The 22,747-nt window shown below is 43.9% G+C and overlaps 2 protein-coding genes across 3 annotated transcripts in view; one reads left to right on the forward strand and one right to left on the reverse strand.

Annotated features, from left to right (window-relative positions):
• The window catches only part of TRDMT1 (tRNA aspartic acid methyltransferase 1), a 43,002-nt gene extending 40,161 nt beyond the window's left edge, over positions 1 to 2,841 (reverse strand). Inside the window, exon 1 of one of the 2 annotated variants that reach the window (XM_064634464.1) lies at positions 2,766 to 2,841. The gene's annotated coding sequence lies outside the window, so the exon portion shown is untranslated. The remainder of the gene's footprint in view (positions 1 to 2,765) is intronic. The other variant, XM_064634470.1, reaches the window with a different exon arrangement.
• On the forward strand, positions 1,904 to 10,302 carry VIM (vimentin). The gene is made up of 9 exons (XM_064634400.1): positions 1,904 to 2,603; positions 2,786 to 2,846; positions 6,838 to 6,933; positions 7,079 to 7,240; positions 7,739 to 7,864; positions 8,591 to 8,811; positions 8,901 to 8,944; positions 9,364 to 9,449; positions 9,935 to 10,302. Exons 1-9 carry the CDS (start codon positions 2,062 to 2,064, stop codon positions 9,974 to 9,976), a joined length of 1,380 nt encoding a protein of 459 aa, XP_064490470.1. The 5' UTR covers positions 1,904 to 2,061; the 3' UTR covers positions 9,977 to 10,302.
• The last annotated feature ends 12,445 nt before the right edge of the window (positions 10,303 to 22,747 follow it).

Raw genomic sequence — 22,747 nt, forward strand, 5'->3', positions numbered from 1 at the left:
ATTATGTGCTGGTTTGCTTTTTGCCTGCTCATAGAATCAGTATGTACTTTTGTGCCAGGGCTCACAAAGGCTTACAGCTCAAACTTGATGGCTTAAATAGAGCTCTGAGAGGGCCAGGCAGCACAACAGCGTCCAGGCTGGGCTTCAGGAACCTTTAGCCTCAGGAATGCCGTGTGACCTCTGCCTCTTATTCAGTGGGTGAATGGAATGAGCTGTAGCCCAGGACTTATGCTGTAAGCACTTCAGTAGCTCAACCTTGTCAGCTTCCTTTGCTTGAGTGAATAAAGGAAACTAAAACCTCAAGGACCTACATTTAGATACAAACTTCATTCCTGCACTTCTGGTTGCCAACAGAATAAAACTAAAGCACAGTTGCCTTTAAAAAACCAAGATGTTTGATAAAATATATGGATTCAAATTCTCCCTTGTAAGCTACAATCCCTGAAGTACAATAGCTGACTTTACTATGAACTGGAGTGTAAAAATGACCTTTCTCTCCACCCACTGTTCATGTTCAGGTTTATCAAAACTTCTAGTGAAGATACTTGCTTCTGCAGGACTGCAAGCTAAAAAGAATTAAAACTCAATGGTAGTTTTGCATCTCCTAAGTGCTGAAGTAATACATTACAGATAACACCTCCACATTGTATCGCTCACTTCCCATAGCAAAGAGGACAAAGTTGTTCCTTACCTGATGCATCAGTGCAGAAGTAGAGAATATGAGTCGTGCTTTGGCCACTCAAGTTTTAATTTAACTAAATGACAGGGATTCTGTCATCTCCCTTAACAAACTTCTGCATTTATACTGAAAACAATCTGCTGCTACTCAGTCGAAGCTTTTCTCTGCTAACTGATATGCCATTGCTATTTCCCTGCACTATCTACATCATTCTTCTCTACTGCTGGTAGCCCTATTTTGATTGTAAAATTGCTCTTGAAACACTGGGATTTTTTTCTGGCCTTTCATGTTCATTTGCAAATCATATCTAATGAATAATTATCATTTTTGCTTTCCTAAGACTCTGACCATGTGCCTACTGAAATGAATAGCAAAAGTCTGTTGGGTACAGCACTGCAGAAACAAATCTTTGTTAAAATCAAGCCTGCTACTATCCTAATTAATATCCAGGAGCAAGACCATGAATGCAGCTATTTCAATAATGTACTGTCCACACTAAAAAAGTAAGTTGTTTCTGGAATCACTGTTATAATAATGGCAGAATTAAGCCTTACTCAAGTTCACCCAGCTAGAGGTGAAAACATATTTAGCCTGTAAAGTTTGTGTCTTTAGTGTAGAAGTAGGAGCTGACATTGCTGTCATGGGAGGCAGCTAAAAAAAATGTATACATTATTTTTCTGGCTGTTTATTTTGAACATTTGACAGCCCTTTGTGAATAGTTAGCATCAGTCTTTCCTGATCTTACTCTTTCAGAAAGCTCAGAAAGAAAGGTTCTCAGAAAGTTTCTTTTACATATATATATATATATATACACACATATACCTATAGAGACGTTTTAATGGGTTAATTGGAGTATTTTGCTAGTCCTGTGACATAACATTAAACCTGCCATCCCCCCCTTGCATCACCGCGCTCACTCTCGGAGGGGGACAGCGAGAGACAAGGGGAAGCTCAGCGCGGTTTCCGCAGAGCCGAGGATGCCGCTGCCATCACCGCCGCCCTCCCCGGGCGCGCCGTGCCGGGGATCCCCGCGCCCCCATCCGCGGGCCACCGCCCCGCCGCGCCCTCCCTGCCACGTCCCGCAACCCCGGCGGAAATGTGCCGTCCCACGGGGCTCAGAAAGGCAGAGACTGCTGCCCACTCTCCACTCCCCGAACCGCCCCGCTCGCCGTCTTTGTGTCCGCGGCCACCGCCCCCTCCCCGCGGGCCGGCGGCGGGCGGGACGTGCCCGGCGGGGCGGGCCCAGCCACGGGCGGTGCCGCCCCATAAGAAGGGGCCCGGGCGCCGGCCACCGCCCTTCTTCGCCCGCAGTACGTTCGGGTTCCCCTGCTCTGCTCTGCTCCGCTCCGCTCCCGGATTACAAAGCCCGCGCCGCCGCCGCCATGAGCAGCAGCACCAAGAACTCCTCGTACCGCCGCATGTTCGGCGGGGGCAGCCGCCCCAGCACCGGCACCCGCTACATCACGTCGAGCAGCCGGTACTCGCTGGGCAGCGCCCTGCGGCCCAGCACGGCCCGCTACGTGTCCGCCTCGCCCGGCGGCATGTACGCCAGCAAGACGACGTCGGTGCGGCTGCGGAGCAGCATGCCGCCCATGCGGCTCCACGACTCCGTGGACTTCTCCCTGGCCGACGCCATCAACACGGAGTTCAAGGCGAACCGCACCAACGAGAAGGTTGAGCTGCAGGAGCTAAATGACCGCTTCGCTAACTACATCGACAAGGTGCGCTTCCTGGAGCAGCAGAACAAGATTCTGCTGGCCGAGCTGGAGCAGCTCAAGGGCAAGGGCACGTCCCGCCTGGGCGACCTCTACGAGGAGGAGATGCGGGAGCTGCGGCGGCAGGTGGACCAGCTCACCAACGATAAGGCACGCGTGGAAGTGGAGCGGGACAACCTCGCCGACGACATCATGCGGCTGCGGGAGAAGTGAGTGTGCCGGGGGGACGCGGGTTCGGGCTGCCGGCGCCTCCCGCTGCCGTCCCCCCTCCCCGTCCGCTGGCCCGGAGGCGGCCCCTGAGCATCCCGAGCAGTACCGGGCCGGCGGGAGGCTGGGCGGGGGATTTGGGGGACCCCTCGCTCCCTCCTCACCGCTGTCTTGCCCCTTCCAGGTTGCAAGAAGAGATGCTTCAGAGGGAGGAGGCCGAGAACACCCTGCAGTCCTTCAGACAGGTTAGCGGGGGCTGGAGGGAGGGAGCGGTCGGAGAGGAGGGACTGAGGAGGTGGTGGCGGTGCCTGGGACGGAGGGTGGGACTGCAAGAGTTTGCTTTTCTCGCACAAAGAGATTCCGTCAGTTCTCACGCAAACCCTCCGTGTTTTCTTTAGGGGGATGCTGCGGTCTGAGGGGAGGGGAGGGTAACTATTGTCTTGCTTTATCCAAGTCTAGCCTGTTTTACAAAAAAACGCTCCAATGTGGAATCACTTTCCGATCCAATAAAAGTGAAAGGGGGCCATCTGCTCGCTTGGCTGAAGGGTATTAATGGTTTCTATGGGATTCACCGTGGAATGCAGATACAGGCATTCTGGCAAGTGTGGTGGCAGCAGATTGAAATAATAGATCCCTTTGTGTCGGAGGGGAGGGCGCAGTGGGCTGCATTCTTACTAAATGTGTAATGGTGTGGGCATATTTCTAGCAAAATGTGTCTACCATGTATATCGTCCATTTTTTTATATGAACCAGAGCTCCTTTTTGATGAATCACTTTGGACAGTGCATCACTGGACAACAGTTTCAAATTTTAAATTTTTCATGTGGGTGTTGTCTGCTGACACGAAGTAGTCAATTTGTTCCTCGGGGTGAGGTCACAGCAATTGAGCCTGCCTTCTCTGGGTGTCTGTTAAGAACATGGAATTTAATCCTCTGTAAAACAAAGTTGTTAATTTAGGAAACAATTTACATTAGAATTTATTCTCTGTAGGATGCTATGATGTTATCCAGATAAACTAAAACCTACATGACAACCAGAACCAACTGTGCAAACAGTGTTCAAAAATTGTTAAGCTCAAGTTTTCACTTGTGCAAAACCAGCTTTCAACTTGGATTAAGCTTTGTTTGGACTAGGAGATGTTTAGGAATGTGGCTTCTCAAAACAAGGTCTCTTCCCTAAAACTGCTGGTGTAAAACAGCATTGCTAGCATTCCTCCAGGCTGGAAGTGACTGCCCTTATCTCCAGGCAGCTGGGTACAGGCTGATTTTGTTCCAGAGCTCTCCATAGACATTAGTAGAAGTCACCATTCAGGAAATCACCACTTCATCGTCAGCATTTCTCTGGGCAAGGCTTTTGACGGCAGTATATTTATAGTCCTTGAAGGATAGAAGGTGTCTCCATGAGATAATGTGTGGAAACTGAAACACCTATTCCCATTCAGAGCCTGGGAATTAAGTCTCCCCAGGCATTCTGGGGAAAGAAGTTTGAAACAGAACAATTTGAGATACTGCCTTAATTAATTAAGCTTATGGGTTTTTTGAGTGCTAAGCCAATTTAACATAGTGTGAAGTTCCATGTGGAAGCATTTACCTTAAGTTTTAGAGAACCTGATCTACTCTGATTCATTGCTGAATTCAGTTGAAGGTTGGCTTTTACGTGATCTTTCGTCCTTAAATGGTGCACTTCAGGCATGTCTATATTTCAAACCAATTGAACTTCATGAAGACTCTAGGCTTTCAAGTGAACTTGGCTTTGTATGTATCTATCCCACACTCATTCTCCAGCTCTTCCCTGCACTTTAGAAAGGGGTCATTCAGGAGCTCAACCTCTAGCAGATCTGTGTGTGCAGTACAGTCAGAATTGGATCCATTTAACCTCCTACAGTGTAGCTTTTGCATAAGAAATGAAAATCGTTGTCTGTGGAAACTCTACACTAAATCCACTTGTGACATAACTTGCATGCTGATGTGTTTTATCTGAACAACAATAATACCTTGCTTTTCCTCACTAGGAAGGGTATGGTTAACATACAGGTTTTGAAAACTAAATCTGTTTCAGTATTGTTCTCCTGAAAGTGAAATGAAATTCATAGAATGCTGAAGTTGAACTATCCTGTTACGCTTTCCATTGTTAAAAAAAAAAAAGCCCAGCTTTTTATTAAACCATTATATTCTTCCGCTGGAAAGTTTTATGCATGGATTCAGAACACTTCAGCAGACATTTTGCTGCTCTGATGTAGCATCAGAATAACTTTCTATGAGATGGAGCAGTTGTATACTTCATTTTTTTTAAATAAGGTGAAAGAATATTTGAGCTTTTATTACCAAAAGCTGCCTGCTTCAGAGACGGTTCAACTCACGCATACTGAATTCTAATTTAATTCTTCTCGGCAAAGATGTGATTTTATTCATGTGCTGAGGGGTGTACTGCATAAAAGAAATGTAAAAGTTCAGTGAGTTCTTTCCTTTGGGGCAAAACTAGCATCGCAATTAGTGAGGAAGTTAGTTATTGCAGTGTTGCCAACTACATTGGCAGCAAGGTCCTGAACCTATGACAAGACTAACAGGTCAGCTCCTGGCTAACCTGAGGTGTGTCTGAAGTAAACAGAGATGCTCAACCTGTGAATTATGTGGCTCGCGTTAAAGAATCTCATAGGATAAAATCAGTGGGTACTCCATTTTCATGTTTCTATGACTTATATTTTGCTCAGGCTACAAGTAGCTTATTCATTCATGTGGTTCTCCATCTAGGAAATACTGATACACTGAATCTTAATGATAGGGAATATACAAATGGTAGCATATAGTAAAGCACATACAATATATTAAGTGTCTTCAGTTGAAGATTCTTTCAATTTATTGTAAGGTCCTAAAAATCCTGTAGATATTCAGTTGTTCAGAAAAAAAATGATTAGTCTTCAGGATGCAGATTTCTGTAAAATCCACTAGAAACGCTTGGGATATCTGACTGACGATGTTGGGTCATAGCCATGTAATTTTCTGCCAGAATGATCTTGAGGGTTTTTTGTGGGGAGGAGAACAAATTAATTAGGAAATTCCTTCCCTGAACAGAAAAACAGAGCCAGTATGAACTGTGGGGTGGAAAACTGGATTTGATAGAGAAGTTGTGGAATAACACATGAAAGGGGTATTTTGCTGGATAAAGAGAACAGAAGAATTCTTCTGAAGCAAGAACTTTACCCCAGAGTAGGAGTGATCCAAGGAATGGCTTTCTAGGAGGCTAAAGAAAACACTCCTTATTTCAAAGGTGTCATAATGGTAATAACTGCTGATTAGGAATTTTGGGCAATCCAAAATAGCTTTAGAGTAAGCTGTGAAAACCTGATAAGTTAATACCCTGTGAGCACAAGCATGCGACTGTGTATGTAACTATTGTGAAAGGAACAACCGTCCTCTTTGCAAACTAGTCCTACACATTTAAAATGTAAGAAGTTACCAATCAATGTTTAGTCTTAAGGTATGTTTTTGAACTATTTCAAGCTACTCCCATGTGACATTCATGGTGTGTCTTCTGTTATGCCCTAAGTGAATTTTTTCTGTTGATTAAGATTATCTCTGTCCTGCAAAAAGTGGAGTGTTTGCCAGCAACTACGAGGGTGTAGGCAATGATGAGTAACTCAATTTGCATTTATGCTCGTACCTTCTTTTTCTCGAGGGTGACCTGTTGAACTGCTTGGAGAAGTAAATGCTGCAGTTCCTATGCATACCTCACTAGCTTTTACAAGTACGTTTTCAGCTGTGGTCTGTGGACTTAAAGGGCTCTGTGGTTGGTCACCAAGGAATCCATAAACCAAGCCCACTGATAGTCATGTAGGCACCTGGGTTGCACTTTTAAGCCCTACTGGAAAGAATGGAAGTTTGTAAATTGCAAGACTCTTTGTCAGTGTAATCAAGCTAGAAGCACTTACTGCTGACTTCTGACTCAAGTATCTGTTTCATTTTCAAGCAGGATTTACACCATGATCTGTGTTTTATTGATCATGCCAATATGTTGGCAAAGATGCATATGCTGTATAGTTCACAAAAATCACAATAAAGGTACATATAATGGTTTCAGGCTAGGGTAGGAGATGGCAGAAGGGTTTCTTACAGCTTTTGATTTCTTATTTTCTTGCCAAAATGCTCAGATCAGTCTGTTGTATGCTGCTGAACTTGCTGTAAAAGACTTTTCCAGCCCAGTTTTGTAAGACTGTGAATCATTCTTCTCCCTGGTCAGGATGTTGACAATGCCTCTCTGGCACGTCTTGATCTTGAGCGCAAAGTTGAGTCCCTGCAAGAGGAGATTGTCTTCTTGAAGAAGCTTCATGATGAGGTAAGCTGAATAATGAGGGCCTGTGTTTAGATGCTGACTGTCTGGCATGCAAGTAAGTTCTTTACTGGTTCTGTCCCAGAATCCCTGCCTGTGTACGTTCTGTATGCTTGTGTGTAATAACACTGAGCGTCTGCTTCTCTCTAAGGAAATCCGAGAATTGCAGGCCCAACTCCAGGAACAGCACATCCAAATTGATATGGATGTTTCTAAGCCTGATCTCACTGCTGCCCTGCGTGATGTTCGCCAACAGTATGAAAGCGTTGCTGCTAAGAATCTTCAGGAAGCTGAAGAGTGGTACAAGTCCAAAGTAAGTGAAATGCATCAGGTGCTCAAAACAATTGTACATAACAGCTTTGCTGTGGCACTCAGTGTTCCCCTACTGGACATTAACACAGCCATGACACAAAGTAATTTTTAAACTTGTCTGGGAAGAGTACAACTGAAAGCATTCTGTGCCATAAGTTAGAGCATCAAAATAATGGGTGCATACTTGGAGTCTTTCCTATGCTTGTACCTGGAAGCAGATGTTGGATGAAGTACTGGAGAAACAAGTGAGCAAATGGGTGAAAAACTGGTGAGAAAATGAGAAACATACAGGGTAGGGAAACAAATCTGAAAGTTTGCTACACATTCCAATTTAACAGTTAGAAATAGAGAAGCATTCTAAGAGTAATGCCAATATTTAAATGTTTTGGGTGTTAACACTTGTAACGACTTCAGTCGCTCTCAGATGCTGTGTCCACAAAAAGTCTGTTTCACCATTTCTGTTGAAGTGTTGTGCTAACCAAACTGGGGCTTTCCACAGTTTGCAGATCTCTCTGAAGCTGCTAATAGGAACAACGATGCCCTGCGCCAGGCCAAACAAGAAGCCAATGAGTACCGCAGACAGATCCAGTCTCTCACCTGCGAAGTTGATGCTCTTAAGGGAAGCGTAAGTAGAAGACAGCAGTGGTTGGGGCATTCTTCCCTTTGCAGCTTTAAGCACTGCACTGCAGTTTAATTGTTGATCTAGATGTGAATACAGGTGATCTACCATGCAATACAGCAGCTTATTAGTACTTTTTGAAGAGGATGCTGTGGGCTTAGTTTGCCTGCATGCATGACAGTGTGCTGGTCAGATTGATACACTGAACTAGTCTTATTTGAGCTATAAACAATGAGTTCATTCTCTTGCTATAATATTCATTGTTTATGTAGCACTTTCTGGAAGTGTTTATGCATTGTCTGTCAGGTACAGCTGAAGCCATAAAAAAAAAGCTGGAGGAGCAGTGGAAAGGAGGTACAAATTTCGCTGCTGCTAGAACCTGACTGCCCTAAAGGCTGTCTTGAAATGAATTTAACAGTCTTAAGTACACCTGCAGGACCCCTCCCTGAGGACTGCTTGCATGCTGACTTGTACTGCATATGTTGGGTTTACTGTAAGGGATCGCTTTTCCACCTGGTAGAACAAGTACATGGCACACCTCAAATCATGTAGCAGAATAACCCTCCTTGACTTTGCAAGGGGAAGATAATAAGATGATAAATTTGGGATGTGTCTGGGCATTTTCAGAAAGGATGCTAATGTAGCATAACTTTTTTTAAAATGCTAAGGGTTTTGAGAGTGGGGAAGAGTGGCTGAACTGCAGCAGTGCTTGATTTCATTTTTCTCTCCCAGAATGAGTCCCTGGAGCGCCAAATGCGTGAAATGGAGGAGAATTTTGCTATGGAAGCTGCTAACTACCAGGACACTATTGGCCGTCTGCAGGATGAGATTCAGAACATGAAGGAAGAAATGGCTCGCCATCTGCGTGAGTACCAGGACCTGCTGAATGTAAAGATGGCTCTTGATATTGAGATTGCCACCTACAGAAAGCTGCTGGAGGGTGAAGAGAGCAGGTAATCACATACAGACACTTTCTAAATGCCAATAACTAGAAGACGCTCTACACCCATGTCTGATTTGATCCATTTCTTTTTTCCTTTAGGATTAACATGCCCATTCCAACCTTTGCTTCTTTGAACCTGAGAGGTAAGCTGTTTCTGCTACTTCAGTTTAGCCAGTTGTTCTGTCACTAGTGAGAGGGGTTCGGATAGTTCCTTTTATGCTGGTTTTTGAACTTGTGTAAGTGCAGTTGGTTGTGAATGTTTTTCTTGGATATAACTACAATTACAACTTGCAATTACTTAACCTTGGATGGTAGAAGCTCTTGTGTTCCTGGGCACTTGTTTAAAAATATCAATGCATGGCAAGTGATTAATTTAGATGCCTGCTGAAGGCGCTTTAAGGGCAATGGGGAGAAAATGCAGAAGACTGGCTTATTCAGAGCCACATACTTCTTTGTGTACTAAATTGGTATTCTGAAAGTAGACACTAAAATCTATTACACCTCATTTCTTTGAGGAGGCCCTTCATCTAGACTATTGGTAATAATACACTTTCTTCTGCAGAAACCAACATTGAGTCTCAGCCAATGGTTGACACTCACTCAAAGAGGACACTTCTAATTAAGACCGTTGAAACTAGAGATGGACAGGTTGGTAGTAACTTTTAATTTTATTTCTGTCACGGCTGGTTACCTTAGTGCAACCTTTATATTGCAGTAAATATTGAGTAGAACAGAAACTGGCAGTTCAAGCTGTGTGACTTAACATACAGTTGTAGCAAACAGGCTTCCATGGAAAAGTTCATAAAATTCATCTGATGGTAAAACCTTAAGTTTCTGACAGTTACCTCTGTATTGAATATTTAAGTTCACCTGAGTTAGCAGTTCTCAAAAGATTTCCTTAGGAAAACGTGGCAGCAAACAGAGGTACTTGTTTGGGGCAAGATGCTGTTGTCAGTCTTAAGTCAATAAAGCTTAAATGGTTTCTGCACAGTCTTTGCAAACTAGAACTTCTCATTTAAAAGTGAGAGCTGATACCCATTTGTTCACATTTTTGTGGTACTGCATGTTCCACTTTTAAGTCTAAAAAAACCCCACTTCCCACTAAAACTTAATGCATTTCTGTTTTTCATCAGGTTATTAATGAAACTTCCCAGCATCATGATGACTTGGAGTAGAGCTGAAGTGAAGATGCATACTTAATTAATGCAGGAGAAATTCTTACCAGCAAGATTGAAAAAGTCCATGTCTTAAAGGAAGAAACAGCTTTCAAGTGCCTTTCTGCAGTTTTTCCATGAGCGCAAGATGATTATGCTAGGAAATAGGTCTTAGATCTTGCAAACTGACTCTCCCTGAAAGATTAGAGTTTACAATGGAGTCTAGTTTACAAATAGCAATATCTTGTGCTGCAATACTGTTTTTAAGTATCAGAATTCAATAAAACTGCTTTTTTCCAGCACAGTATGAGCAACCTGTCGCTACTTCAATAAATCTTTGGAAAATGGCTCTTGATGTGTTCTAATTTGTTAACTTCATGACTTTCTGGAAAGCCATAACAACAATGCTGGAATTACTATACGGTTGACATCTCTAGTACTGGCTGTGTGGAATGCTGTTTTTTCAGTTTAACTAGATAAACTGTCTTACTCATTTACTGCTTAGGTTTTGGAACCAACTAAATGGACTATAACTGGCAGATGCATAATGTATTATGATATTTCTTATCAATTGAATAAAATATGATACTTCAAGCTAATAAAAGTTAATCTTGCTTCCATATACTAGTTAACCCAGTTACTAAGAGCCAAGAATGCTCAAAATACCTTAAAACTTGGTTTTATAAAACATACTAGTTATGTAGCGGAGAAATAGTTCATGCAAGCCCTTATCTCAGACAGCACCTTTGCAAGTCAACAGCTGACTTGGTATATTGACTTCATTTTCCAGGAAAGACTAGTTCCCAAAGGCTTGTCTATATTACAGAAGCTAAATGAAGCTTTCATATGGATTGGGGGTTAGGAGAGACTAACTTATTGCTGACTTGATTCTAGTATTTAAACTCCTTTTTAAAAACGGAGAGCCACCATGCTTGGTGTTCTCTGCTGAACATCAGCATAAGTGCTGTAGAAGGGGAAAGAGAAAGCTCCCATCTGGCTTGCTACAGTCTTGTGGAAGGCAGAAGTGAAAGGCTGAAGTCCTCTGTGAACACTTAAATTCTCTTTTGCAGAGCAAGAAACTTCTCAAATTTAAACGTTTGAGACCACAGCACAGCCCCATGAAAGTTGTTATTCTGTTCTGCATCACTCCTGTAAAACCTGCCTCCTGTAAGCTTTTACTGAGGTAACAATTTTTGTGGAATGAGTAAAAGCAAATGAGTTGTTCAGTAAATATGTGCAGCATTCAGTGCTGATTCAAGGTGAGGGTAGTAGTTCTGTGTTGTACAGGCACTCTCACAAGCACTTGGGAACTGATCTGTAAGAAAAACATACTATTACCTTATCTGATAGGGATGAAAACAAATTACTTCTTTTCAATCCTTATTGGCTCTCCCCTTGGCTCAAACTCAGGACTAACTAACTGGATGCAGTGCAGGCACTGGAGTGAGGGGGCAGTAGGAGTCCGCTTTTCCCATCTCTGTTGCCTGTAGCACCAGGTTAGGAGACCTGCAGCTAGGATGCTAAAGAGAGGTGGGCAGTGCCTGGGATGTGCAGAAACCCTCTGCAGCTCAGACACACAGCCTGATGGTATCCCACAACCTGGGTGGGATACCTGGGGCCTGGTTGTGATAGCGGTTTACAGCTTTGAACCACCCAGGCAGAAGTGCTGAAGCTGTTCTTCACAGCAGAAAAGAGGCTAAATTTTCAAACAAGGTGTGGTGCTGCTGTTCAGTGTTCACAGAGGACTTCAGCCTCTAACTTCCAACTCCTGGCAGGCCAGAGGGGAGTTTTCTCTTCCCTGTTACACCACAATTGGGCTGATGTTCAGCAGAACGTACAAATCCATATGTGCAGCTTGGTGCTTTAGGTGCTTACCCAAGAGAAAAGTCTTGAAGCTGATCCTGTGTTTGTTCTGCTGACTCTTCCATGCAAAAGAGCCAGAAGTGACTCTGAGGAGAGTGCCTGGCATCAAGCCTCAGCTGCTGCTTGCTGCAAAGCAGAACAGATTCAACCTGGTCCACAGCATGGTGAGTAGGACAGTCTCACTAAAAACTGAAAGAGTGAACCTGGCGTCTTTCATGCTGCAGAGACTACAGACACGAGGTTTTCTTCTACATCCAGAATGATTAAAAAATCATGAACAAGCTTGCATGGGAAATGCTTTCTGTGAAAGTTACAGCTCTGGGCATGTGTAATATCTCATTTTGAACCCTTAATAGGCACAAGTGCCTACACCCTTTCAGGACAAGGGTGGGAAAAGAGGCTGATGTCCTGCCTATTGCAGACTACTGAAGTATTTCTTGATCTGGGTATTGAAAAGGTTGGGCCAATGTTTAATGTCATTTTTTACAGCTGAAGCAGTGTGGGAGGCCTGGTCAGTGGCACCTGGCAGCATGTGGGCAGGGAGAGCCAGCTCCACCAGGGGACAGTGGGGACCCTCAGTGGCTCTGGGCAGAGACCCACAGCACAGTGTGCTTTTTGAGATGCACACTGACTGCTGGAGGTTACCTGAATTTTGATAGTCTTTCAAATGTTGCTCTCCCTCTGCTGCCAGCTACCTGGGTCACTGCTTTCTGCTGCCTTTGATTGCTTCACTCAGTAGATAAAAGAAGTGACTCTATCAAGCACTGGCAGTGCAGCAAAGGAGTTATTCCTGGCTTTTCTGTGTTTGGGTTTACTCAGAGCACAGAGAAGCATGTGGCAGAGCTTTCAGCCCTGGGAATAAATAGAAAAACAGAAATAAATAAACCTAGTTGTCAAGGGGATAGCAATATTGCAGGAAACCTCCAAAACCTGCACTCTGTGCTAGTGTGAGAGTATCCTCATGTGGAAAGGAGAGCAAATGGTGACTGTGTAAACTTCTCGGTGTTTGATCTAGGGGCACCAGCCTCATGCTCACAAACAATTACTGAAAGCTGCTTAGTGTTGAGCCAGCAGCTGACCTCAGAACTGCGTTTCACATCCTAATAACTCCAGGCAGCAGCTCTACCAAGTGGTGCAGCCCGACTGATGGCCGGGTGCTTTTCCTGCCCTTCAACAAGCACCAAGAAGCTGCTCCTGTGAACTTGTAGAGTGACTACCTCCCAGTGTGTGAGCTGTTCCTACAGTAAATAGTATTAATTCTCCAGATAACTAAGAATCCTCATGTTTAGTTTATTTTGCCTCATGTAGCTGGAAGCTTACTTTCCTTTCTTTTTTTTTTAATAATCTTGCAAAACACAGACACTGTTAGCAGAGACTCGATATTCCAAGCTCTTGGGAACATATAGCTAAAAGCACTTCTGCCATCCAGTGGGTCTCCTTTAGTATATAGCAAATACACTCCCTCCCTCCCTCCCTCCATCTTCTATTTCTTTTTCTTTTTTTTCTTTCTCTCTTTCTCACTCTTTCTCTTTTTCTCTCCTCTCCTTCATCTCTCTGTCCGGTATTTCAGTGTTGAACACATATTTGGCTCACAGAATGCTCAGAGTTCTGGCCCAGCCAAAGGCTCTGGCCTTCTCTCTTCCCTTCCCTGTGGCAGCTCTTTTCAGCTGTTACATCTGTAAATGACTCTGGTGCTTTCACTGGTGGCCTACTGTGCTCAGTGGGAACATCTGTATTATTTAAAGTGCATGGAGGAAATAGTTACAAGATTGCTCAGAGGTCCTGAATGTTTACCTGTGAGGTTTAAAGAGCTTAGGACACTTTGGATGAAGCCTGATGGCAGGAAGGTGGGAAGCTGTCCATCAGGGCTGGTGGTGGGGGCATGGCATTGCTGCAGGATGCTGCCCCACAGGCAGACAGGTGCCCAGGCACCTCATGCAAAGCCATAAAAGCACCTGAGGAACTTTCAGAAAACTGCTTACAGGAAATGACTCATCCTAGACTGTCGTTGGACCTCACAAATGAGGTCTGGGCTAATCCCACCATGTCAGGCAAGGTGCCCAGTGCTGCCTGTGATTAGAGCACTTCAGGGCTCACATTTAAAGTCCTATTTGCAGGTGCAAAATTCCACAGGTAAGTGGGTTACTGGGCGCTTTGCGACTGGTCTGTTCTCCCATTAGTCAATTAAAACATATCCTGTAGATTCTCACTCACCTTTAGGCACCCAAGGAGAAACTTGTGACTGACATCCCTGTCATAGGGCCATTGGTGGCAGTCACCAAGGACCCAGGCTGCATGGACACCACATCCTGCTGGAGCTCAGCTGGTGTTGGGAGGCTCCTGCTCCTGGCCAGTGTTTGCTTATACCAACTGGTGAAAGGGAAGGCATCTATGGGACATAAACTTCCATGTTTGAAGAGGATGGGCAGTTGAGTGGCTGGATAGAGAATTTTGCTGGGGCTCTAACAAGTATCAGAGATTTTAACTATAAAATCCTTCTACAGGGGAAGGAAAGCCTGGATATTACTGAAAATTTTTAAGTAATTTGCGTACAATAAACTGTTCTAAGGGACATTTACTTGAGTGCAGTCATACATGCAGAATTAGAAAGTGCCAAAAATAAAATTACATCTTCAATCTTTACTTGGTCCCTTCATTCTCATGCATAATGCTAAGGATTTCAGCTGCAAGTTCATGGACCTTGTTCTTGTGCAATGTACACACCCGATGGCACTTCAGGAATCACCACTGCTCACTCCTAGAGCATTTCAGACCTGGATGTGTGTCTCCCCATTTATCTGCTTTAAAGAGTCTGAATTTTTAATTGCCTCTAGAGTACCCTCTGCTGTTCCTCCTGGTTCTTTGCAAGACCCCTGCAACAGGTGGGTTATTGTCGGCCCTGTTTCAAATGGGGGCCATGGAGCACAGCAGTGCTCAGAAGTGGAATTTAGCCGCAGGGGTCTGCTGTGAGGGCTGTTAGCACTGTGTACTTTTAAGACGCTGTTTTCAGGTTCAGGTACTTTCACAGTTTAGATTTCAGAAAAATTCCCCACAAAATGAAGCCTGGGCATTATGGGTTACCACTGCAAAGCATAGTTCAAGTGAAATTCCCAGCTTCAGCCAGGAAGGCTATAGCACAAACAGGAAGAAAGATATTTCTCCAACAGCACAGAAGCCTTAATTGTAGGACTCCTCTCTGCAGCATATTGCATCCTTCATTCCACTGTTCCCTTCTTCTGCACTATGGGCAACAATGCTCCGGCTAACAGTCCCCTCACAACCCAGTCCAAGGCCATTCCTCAGGCCCATGAGCTGGTCAGAGGTAAAAGCTGCTTATGGGCTTCAGTCCGCAGCAACCAAACTCACCGCTTCAGGAAAGGGCAACTCCACAGCAGCCACATCTCTGCACAGTGGTGTGTCGTCCTTTCTGTACAAACACTTCAACCTGACATTTCCATAGACGTATTGCAGCTGTCTCCCTGTGGTGGGTGACATGAACTGCAAGGGGAAGGCGGCCTGTGTGGAGCATTTCTCCTCCCCGGTGGATCCTTGCCTCCAGTGAACCATGAGAGATGGTATGGCCTCAAAGGGAAAGATGCTGCTTTCCCCAAGAACTGCTCTGCAGTTATTCTGTGCTACTGGATGTGATTCTGAAGTCCAGGACGGTGTCACAGACTTGGCAGACAGCAAATAAAAACATATTCAGTATAGAGAAGAGTGGTGGGTTGAACGCAGCCGGCAGCCAAGTACCTACACAGAGGCTTGCTGTCCCCATCCCTCACAGTGGGATGGGGGAGAAAACAGAAAAAACAAAAGTAAGAAAATTTGTGAGCAGAGATAAAGACTGTGTAACAGATAAAGAAAAAAGAGGGGGAAAACGCCAGGAAAAATAAAGGCAATCACACACTATGCCCCACTGGGCACCCAGACAGATGCCCAACTGGTGTCTGAACAATGACCACCTTGGAAGCCTTCTTCTTCCTTTGCCTCAGTTTTTATTGCTGGTGATTGAGCTGATTAAGCATGACATTGCTTATGGAATGGCCCTTTGGCCAGTTCAGTTCAGATGTTCCAACTGTCACCTCCAGTGCCTTTCCCACACCCAGCCAACTTGATGATGGCTCAGAGCGGGAAAGAAAAAGAAAGCTTTGATGCCTTGTAAGCACTGTTCAGCAATAGCCAGTGTGTCGGTGTGTCACCAATACTGTTTTAGTCACAAATCCAAAGCAGAGCACCCTAGGAATTGCTGTGAAGACAGTGAACTCCATCTGTACCAGACCCTGTGCATGAATCTTGGAGAGGTTCAGATGGGTACCTGGCAGCAGGGTGGAGGCCATGTGTGAGGTGTGAGAATGACCCAGACTCAAAGTCCACATTTTCCAAACTAGGGGGATGGTTTTAAACCCAGATCTCCCAACATAAGACACCCTATAGATTTTATGGGTGTCCAAAAAATGTACAAGCTAGAAAAGCTCTGCCCTTTTATATAACCAGCTTTACTGTACAGGGAAAAGTGAGTAATATGGGGAGTTTTTGCTGGCTGAAGTGTTCCATGTCCAGGACAGGTTTCCATCCTAGCTAATATTTAAATACTGCAAAAATACCTTGGCTCCCACCTACTGAAAACTATTACTATCATGTTTTTAAAGTTTATTTTTCAAATTGGAGATGGCAATTACAAACATACTTTCTATTCCAGAAGTCCTTCTTTGATGATGCTTGCTGGAGTGCACGACAGGTTTGCTGCCCTCAGCTTTCCCCCTCAGCCCTTAGTGCCCTGCAGCTGGGCAGCTGTGGACGTGTGTGCCTGTACCACTCCTGCCTAACAGCATAAAGCACTTTCCCTGCTGCCTTAGGCTAAATAATATTGGACTGTGATCTAGGAGTGGTCTGAAGTGGGAAATTCTTGCATTGGTAGGATATGTGTCTATCCTGGCCAAACCCTGTTTGGTGTTCAGTTACTCTCAAAGTGACAAAGTTGAGTCTTGTATTTAAACAGAATTTCTTGGTTTTCATTTCATTGCCCATTGCTACTGGATAGCATTGAGGAGAGCCTGGCTCTGTCTTTGGTATTCCTGCCATCAGTAGTTTATACACACTGATGTGATCCCTCTGAGCTTTCTCCAGGCTGAAGAGTCCCAGCTCCCTCAGTCTCCTCTACTCATATGTCAGGTACTACAACCTCTGCGTTGTCTTTGTGCCCCTTGGCTTGACTTGTTCCAGTAAATCCATCTCTCTTGTACTGGAGAGCCCAGAACTGAACATGGCACTGCAGAGGGATCTCTTCAGGGCTGTGCAGAGGGGAAAGATCACCTCGCCCAGAAAATTTAGCTTCATTATATCAAGTTATACTCAATGGTCATAGAAAGGATCCAAGAAAGTGATGGCCTGGCAGATGGGAGGGGAAGTAAAGGCCAGAGCTCTAAACCAACGTATGAACAGCCCAATTGGGTCAGACTGGTGATCTACTCAGTCTCCTACAGATCTTGCTGAGAAAAATGGTATAAGGAACATGGCTCCAATCCCCGGAATAGCTTTTATTTCAGGCAAATTAAAATCCAGGGCTTTTTGTGTCAGTGGCTTTATCCAGACCATTGATGAAATTGTCTGACTTGATATGAATAGTTTTTTATTTTTAGCTTCTAACAGCCTATATTTTGTAATATGACAGTATACCAGGGAAGAACATTTGAACATTTCTTTTGATTGTTTTATCCTTATTGTCTTATTATTTTATTGACTTTCTAGGAGTTCTTGTGTTATGAAGCATATAATTCTGTATTCAACTCCTCCATGTCACCCCTCATTTGACAGACTTCCCACCCCTAGAAATGTTCAAGGACAGGTTGGATGGGACTCTGAGCAACCTGGTCTAGTGAAAAGTGTCCTGACCCATGTCAGGGGGGTTGTAACTACATGACCTTTAAGGTCCCTTCCAGCCCAAACCATTCTGTGATTCTGTGATTCTCTAGTAGCTCTCCTCTAGCACCTCTGCATGTTTCAACATTTATAGTGTCTTCTCATCAAGAAGTCATCCTGTAACCCTAATAATCCTCGTCACTCTACTCCTCATTTTAGTTCTGCTACAATCTATTTAAAACAGGGTGACTTAAGACAACATGCAGTCTCCAAGACACATGCATTGGAGCAACACAGAGTGACATAATGGGAACTCCTGTTTTGTGCTCAGTTACCTTCAAAGTAAGTAAAAATATCCTAGCTACTTTTTTGATCACTGCTCAGTACTGTGCTTATGTTTTCAGAAAGTTATCCACTGTGACTCAAAGATTTATTTTCTAAGGACTTATAGCTATGACTTTTTTTCCCCCTACTTTGCTGTCATTGACATTAAAGTTTCATTCCCTGTTTGATCGCCCAGTTAACCAAGACTGCCATACCCTTCTGCAACTTTAAGCTTGGTATTAATACTGATTGCACTTAATAATTTTGTACCAACTGAAAACTTTTGTCAAGCTCCCTGGCAGCCTTGGCTAGGTCACTGAGGATTGTATTGAATGGTAAAATCCAGTGTGTAAGTACTTGTGGCAGCCCACTGACAGCTTCCTTCCATAGTGAAGGCTCTCCATCATTTCTGTAATTTTCTGCTTTCTAGCCTAAAACAGGGAGAATATGCCCTCTAAGGGTATCTCTTAGGAAGCTGCAGTAAGCGTTATGAAAAGTTTTTGACAAAAACCTTCCATCTGCTTCACCCTTACCCACAAAACTTGTAAAATCCTATAGATGTTTCCACCAGATTCATAAGGCATGACTTCCTCAGGAACAAATGCATGTAGAATCCTCCTTAGCACAGCTGCTCACACAGTTTCTCCTGATGTTGCCAGGAAAAAACATTAGATTTGTTGCTCTCTAGATTTCAGCATCACCCCAGAGCCTTTTTTTTTGAGAGTCTGAATTTATACAGCCCATTGACTGTTCCTCTGACAGCAGATGCATTGCACTGCAAATTAGCAGTTTCATGCTGAGTTGCTACAGAGCTGTTTGATGGTTCCCATTCTGCCTTCTCCTTTACCTGTCAATGTATTGATTTGTTCCAAAACCTTTTCAGTTTGAGATTGTTCTTCAGCTGTCTCAGGGGGCTCCTTCACCTTTTTCTTAACGAGCTGCATTCATCCAAGTTTTTTCCTATGGCCTTATCTTGCTGATTAATCCTTCTACTTCTTGACTGTCTTGCTTTAAGCTGCTCTGAATTTCCAGCAGACATCATGGTTTGGATGTGTTTGAAAGTGTTTTTTCATTAGTAACTGGCCTCTTGAACTGGTATTTGGCCTATCCCACTAGAGATTGACTTTGCAATCGCTCCAAGGTCAATTAGGTGTATATATTAGGTGTATTGAAAAATTTCAATTTTCCTGGTTTCTCATTTGGACATGACTTCTCTCAGCTTCTAGTAGTTCCCTTCACTGTCCTTTCAAATTTGAGTGTGGCTTTTTGTTTGTTTCTTTGGCTGTGGGTTTTGGGGGTTTTCCCCTTCCATTGTCTTCCCCTTCCCCTTCCCTTTCCCCTTCCCCATCACCTGCTGACTGATGCCCAGCCTGTTCCTGAGTTGGAATTAGCCCCTCCTGGCCAACTCCCCCAGTTTAGACACTGGGCAGGATGCCCTGGGGTGTGGAATACCCCTTTGACCAGTTCAGGTCAGCTGTTCTGGCCATGCTTTGTCCCAACTAACTGTGCCTCTCTCCTCACTGGACATGAGACACTGAAAAGTCCTTGATTTAAGGGTAGTGCTGCTCAACAACAACCAACACATCAGTTTGTTATCAACATGATTCTCACACGGAATCCAAAACACAGAACTGTGCCAGATACTAGGAAGAAAATTAACTCTATTCCAGATGAAACTAGGATATAAAATGTCTCAAAAAATCTCATTGTGTTTAATCAGCATTTTCAATTTTTTAGCTTCTGGGGTTTGTTGGTTTTCATGTGAGGTTTTATTTATTACTTTAGCTTTGTTTTGGTTTTTTGTTTGGTTGGTTTTTTGTTTTGTTTTGGGCTTTTGTGGTTTTTGGGTTTTTTTTTGTGGTGGTTTGTTGGTTTTTTGTTATTGTTGTTGTTGTTGGGTTTTTGTTTTGGTTTATTTTGGTTTGTTTTTTAATTGCTGTCCACTTCTGATGAAAGCTTTATTCAAATGGACTTCCATGTAATTTTTCCTTCCTAGCTTTATTTTGAACTTTAGTACATGCAGCTGCTATATCCTCTTCACCACTAACCTCTCCACTTTCCTCACAGGCTGTAAATTACTTGGCGCTCTGTCCTTCGCAAGATCTGTTCTTAGCTTTTCTCTCCTTTAACCCATAATTCTCTAGCTGCCTTTTCCTGTAGGTAGTGGAGCTCCTATATACCAAATTGACCTTGGAGCAATTGCTTTGAACTTCATGGCACCTATTTCAGAGATGAAGAAAAGCTTTCTGATGAAAGCTTGCCATTTTCCCCCAACCTTATTAGATGGACTAATAAAATACAGGACCTCTATCCACAAACCTTGACTTACACTGTCATCAGATGAGCAGGCACTGTAAGATGCTCCCCACACAGATTGGGAGGGAACAACTTCACCATCAGGGGCTGTCCTACCTCCCCCAGACAGGGAACAGGTCAGGCTGGTGTGGAAGGATGGATGGGGCAGCCCCAAGCAGGCACCTCCACCCCAAGGTTTCAGGCACCTCCACGGGGAAGGAGGTGCCTGATGTAGAGGGTGTCTGCTCTGATCAGGAAGAAAAAAGTAGATAAGGCCTTCCACAGCCTCACATTCTCTGGCTCTGATCCTCATGGTGGACTTTAACCACACCAATATCTGCTGGAAGGAGAACACACTCTTGGAGGGTCCTGGAGAGCACTGATGAAAACTTCCCAACCGAATTGACAGAGGAGCCAGCAGTGAGAAGTGCTCTGTTGGACCTCATAAACAAGGGAAGGCTCACTTGGGATGTGAAAGTCAAAGGCTGCCTTGACTGCAGTGACCAAGAGATGGTGGAGTGAAGTATCCTGAGAGAAAACAGCAGGGTGAAGTCTAAGATCCCAACCCTGGCCTTTAGGACAGAAGACTTTGGCGTCTCCAGGGATCCTCTTGAAAGAGTCACGTGGGATAGAACCCTGAAAGGAAGAGGGATCCAAGAAAGCTGCTTGATATTCAACAATCACATTACTTATGCTTAAGAACAATCCATCCTAAACAACAGGAAGTCAAACAGCCTGTGTGGATTGTTACAGAGTTGCTGGCAAAACTCAGACCTAAAAATGAGGTATGCAGAAAGTAGGATCAGGGTCAGGTAACCTGTGAGAAATATAGAGACGCCATCTGAGCATACAGGCATGGTTAGGAAAGAGCCAAAGCCACCTTGAGTTGAGTCTGGTAAGGAATGTCAAGAGCAACAGGAAAAGCCTCCATAAATATATAAGATGAAAAGACCAGTGAAAATGTGGGCCTTCTGCTAAAAGGGGCAGAGGTTCTGGTGACACAGGACATGGACAAGACTGAGGTACTTTATGTCTTCTTCACCTAAGCCTTTGCTAGAAAGATACAACTTCAGGAATCCCCAGAGACCAGGGCGAAAGACTGGAGCAAGAAAGGTGTACCTTTGCTGGAAGAGGATCAGGTCAGATAATACTTAAGCTAACTGGACATACATAAACCCCTGGCCCCTGACAGAATGCATCCCTGAGTGGTGAGGGAGCTGGCTGATGTCACTGTAAGGCCACCTTTAAGTGTTTCTTCCCTTTCTTCTGATGATTTTCTTTTTTCCAAGCAAAACAACAGGCATCATGGGCTTCTCACAATAGATCAGAGTCCCTCATATTCCGTATCATCAGCCTCCAGTTGGAGACTTGCACTTTACTGCTTTGCACTTTGAGATATGTTGACATTAAGGTAAGATATTACGTGGGTAAAATCCTACATAAATAAATTCTGCAGGGTTTATTTGCCTGCAGTCTGAATGGAGCCTGCAGGAGCTGTTATGGGGGTAAGAAAGAGAAGCAAAAGTGCCCAAGGACTGAGAAAAGACAGATTGGCACAGGCATGGATATAAAAGACTTGGAAAACCACTATTTTATGCATGAGACAAAGCAAAACACTGAGCTAGCCGTCTACCTTTGTTCAAGCTCCTTTCCATGTACACAAAGCAATTTCAAATGGAGGATTTGCTTTTTTGTATCTCAAATATTATTTCTGTTCATCCAAGAAGCCCTACCCCAAATGTACTGTATATCACTGGGGACCTGCTCCACACTCCAAATGTTTTTTTCATGTAATAAATACTTGACATTTAGAAAAATCGCTTCCAAATTTACACAGTGCAGAGCTCACAGTTTGAGATTACCCTCTAAACACCCTGAAGTGCCAGGCGCATAAATAAATATCTTCGCAAATAGATTCTCATTTATTAGTTTTGCAAGTGTATTTTCATTTCTTGGAAATGGGTGATTATTACAGGAAGACAGAAACACCTCTGATTAAAGTTAAGAAAATGCAGGGAAAAAGCCAATAAAAAATGTTAAATTCTCTCCTTGATCTTGTGATCTGTTTTTTATCTTTGTAATTTAAATTTCATGATAATGGTACTCTGCATCTAAACTGTCCAGTTGTGCTTTATGTCATGGCCAACCAAGCATAGATCAAGTTGTGGAACAGCAGCAAGAGATAAACTGCAGTTTTTAGGGAGAGGAAATGCTGTCTGTCTGTAGGTCACACATGATCTCCATCATACAGGGCATAAACAGATCTCAAGATGTACTATCTACCTCCATAACACTACTGGGAGAGGATCAAGCATTGTTGGCCACATTTTGCAGGGGGGAAAATAGAGGACTAAGTGCTTGGCCATGGAAAAATCTGGGGACTGCTGTCTACTTTCACTACACGAAGATCGAAAAGATCCCTCCAAAGGCATCCTTCCCTGTTAACTGCAA

Source organism: Pseudopipra pipra, chromosome 1 (genome assembly GCF_036250125.1).
Source record: "Pseudopipra pipra isolate bDixPip1 chromosome 1, bDixPip1.hap1, whole genome shotgun sequence".
NCBI classification, from domain to species: domain Eukaryota; kingdom Metazoa; phylum Chordata; class Aves; order Passeriformes; family Pipridae; genus Pseudopipra; species Pseudopipra pipra.

Bases quoted from the DNA above. Each gene is read 5' to 3' on its own strand.
- VIM (XM_064634400.1), top strand. From the start codon at position 2,062: ATGAGCAGCAGCACCAAGAACTCCTCGTACCGCCGCATGTTCGGCGGG. The intron at 8,945-9,363 runs GTAAGCTGTTTC...TTTCTTCTGCAG, and splicing joins TGCTTCTTTGAACCTGAGAG to AAACCAACATTGAGTCTCAG. The intron at 9,450-9,934 runs GTTGGTAGTAAC...GTTTTTCATCAG, and splicing joins TTGAAACTAGAGATGGACAG to GTTATTAATGAAACTTCCCA.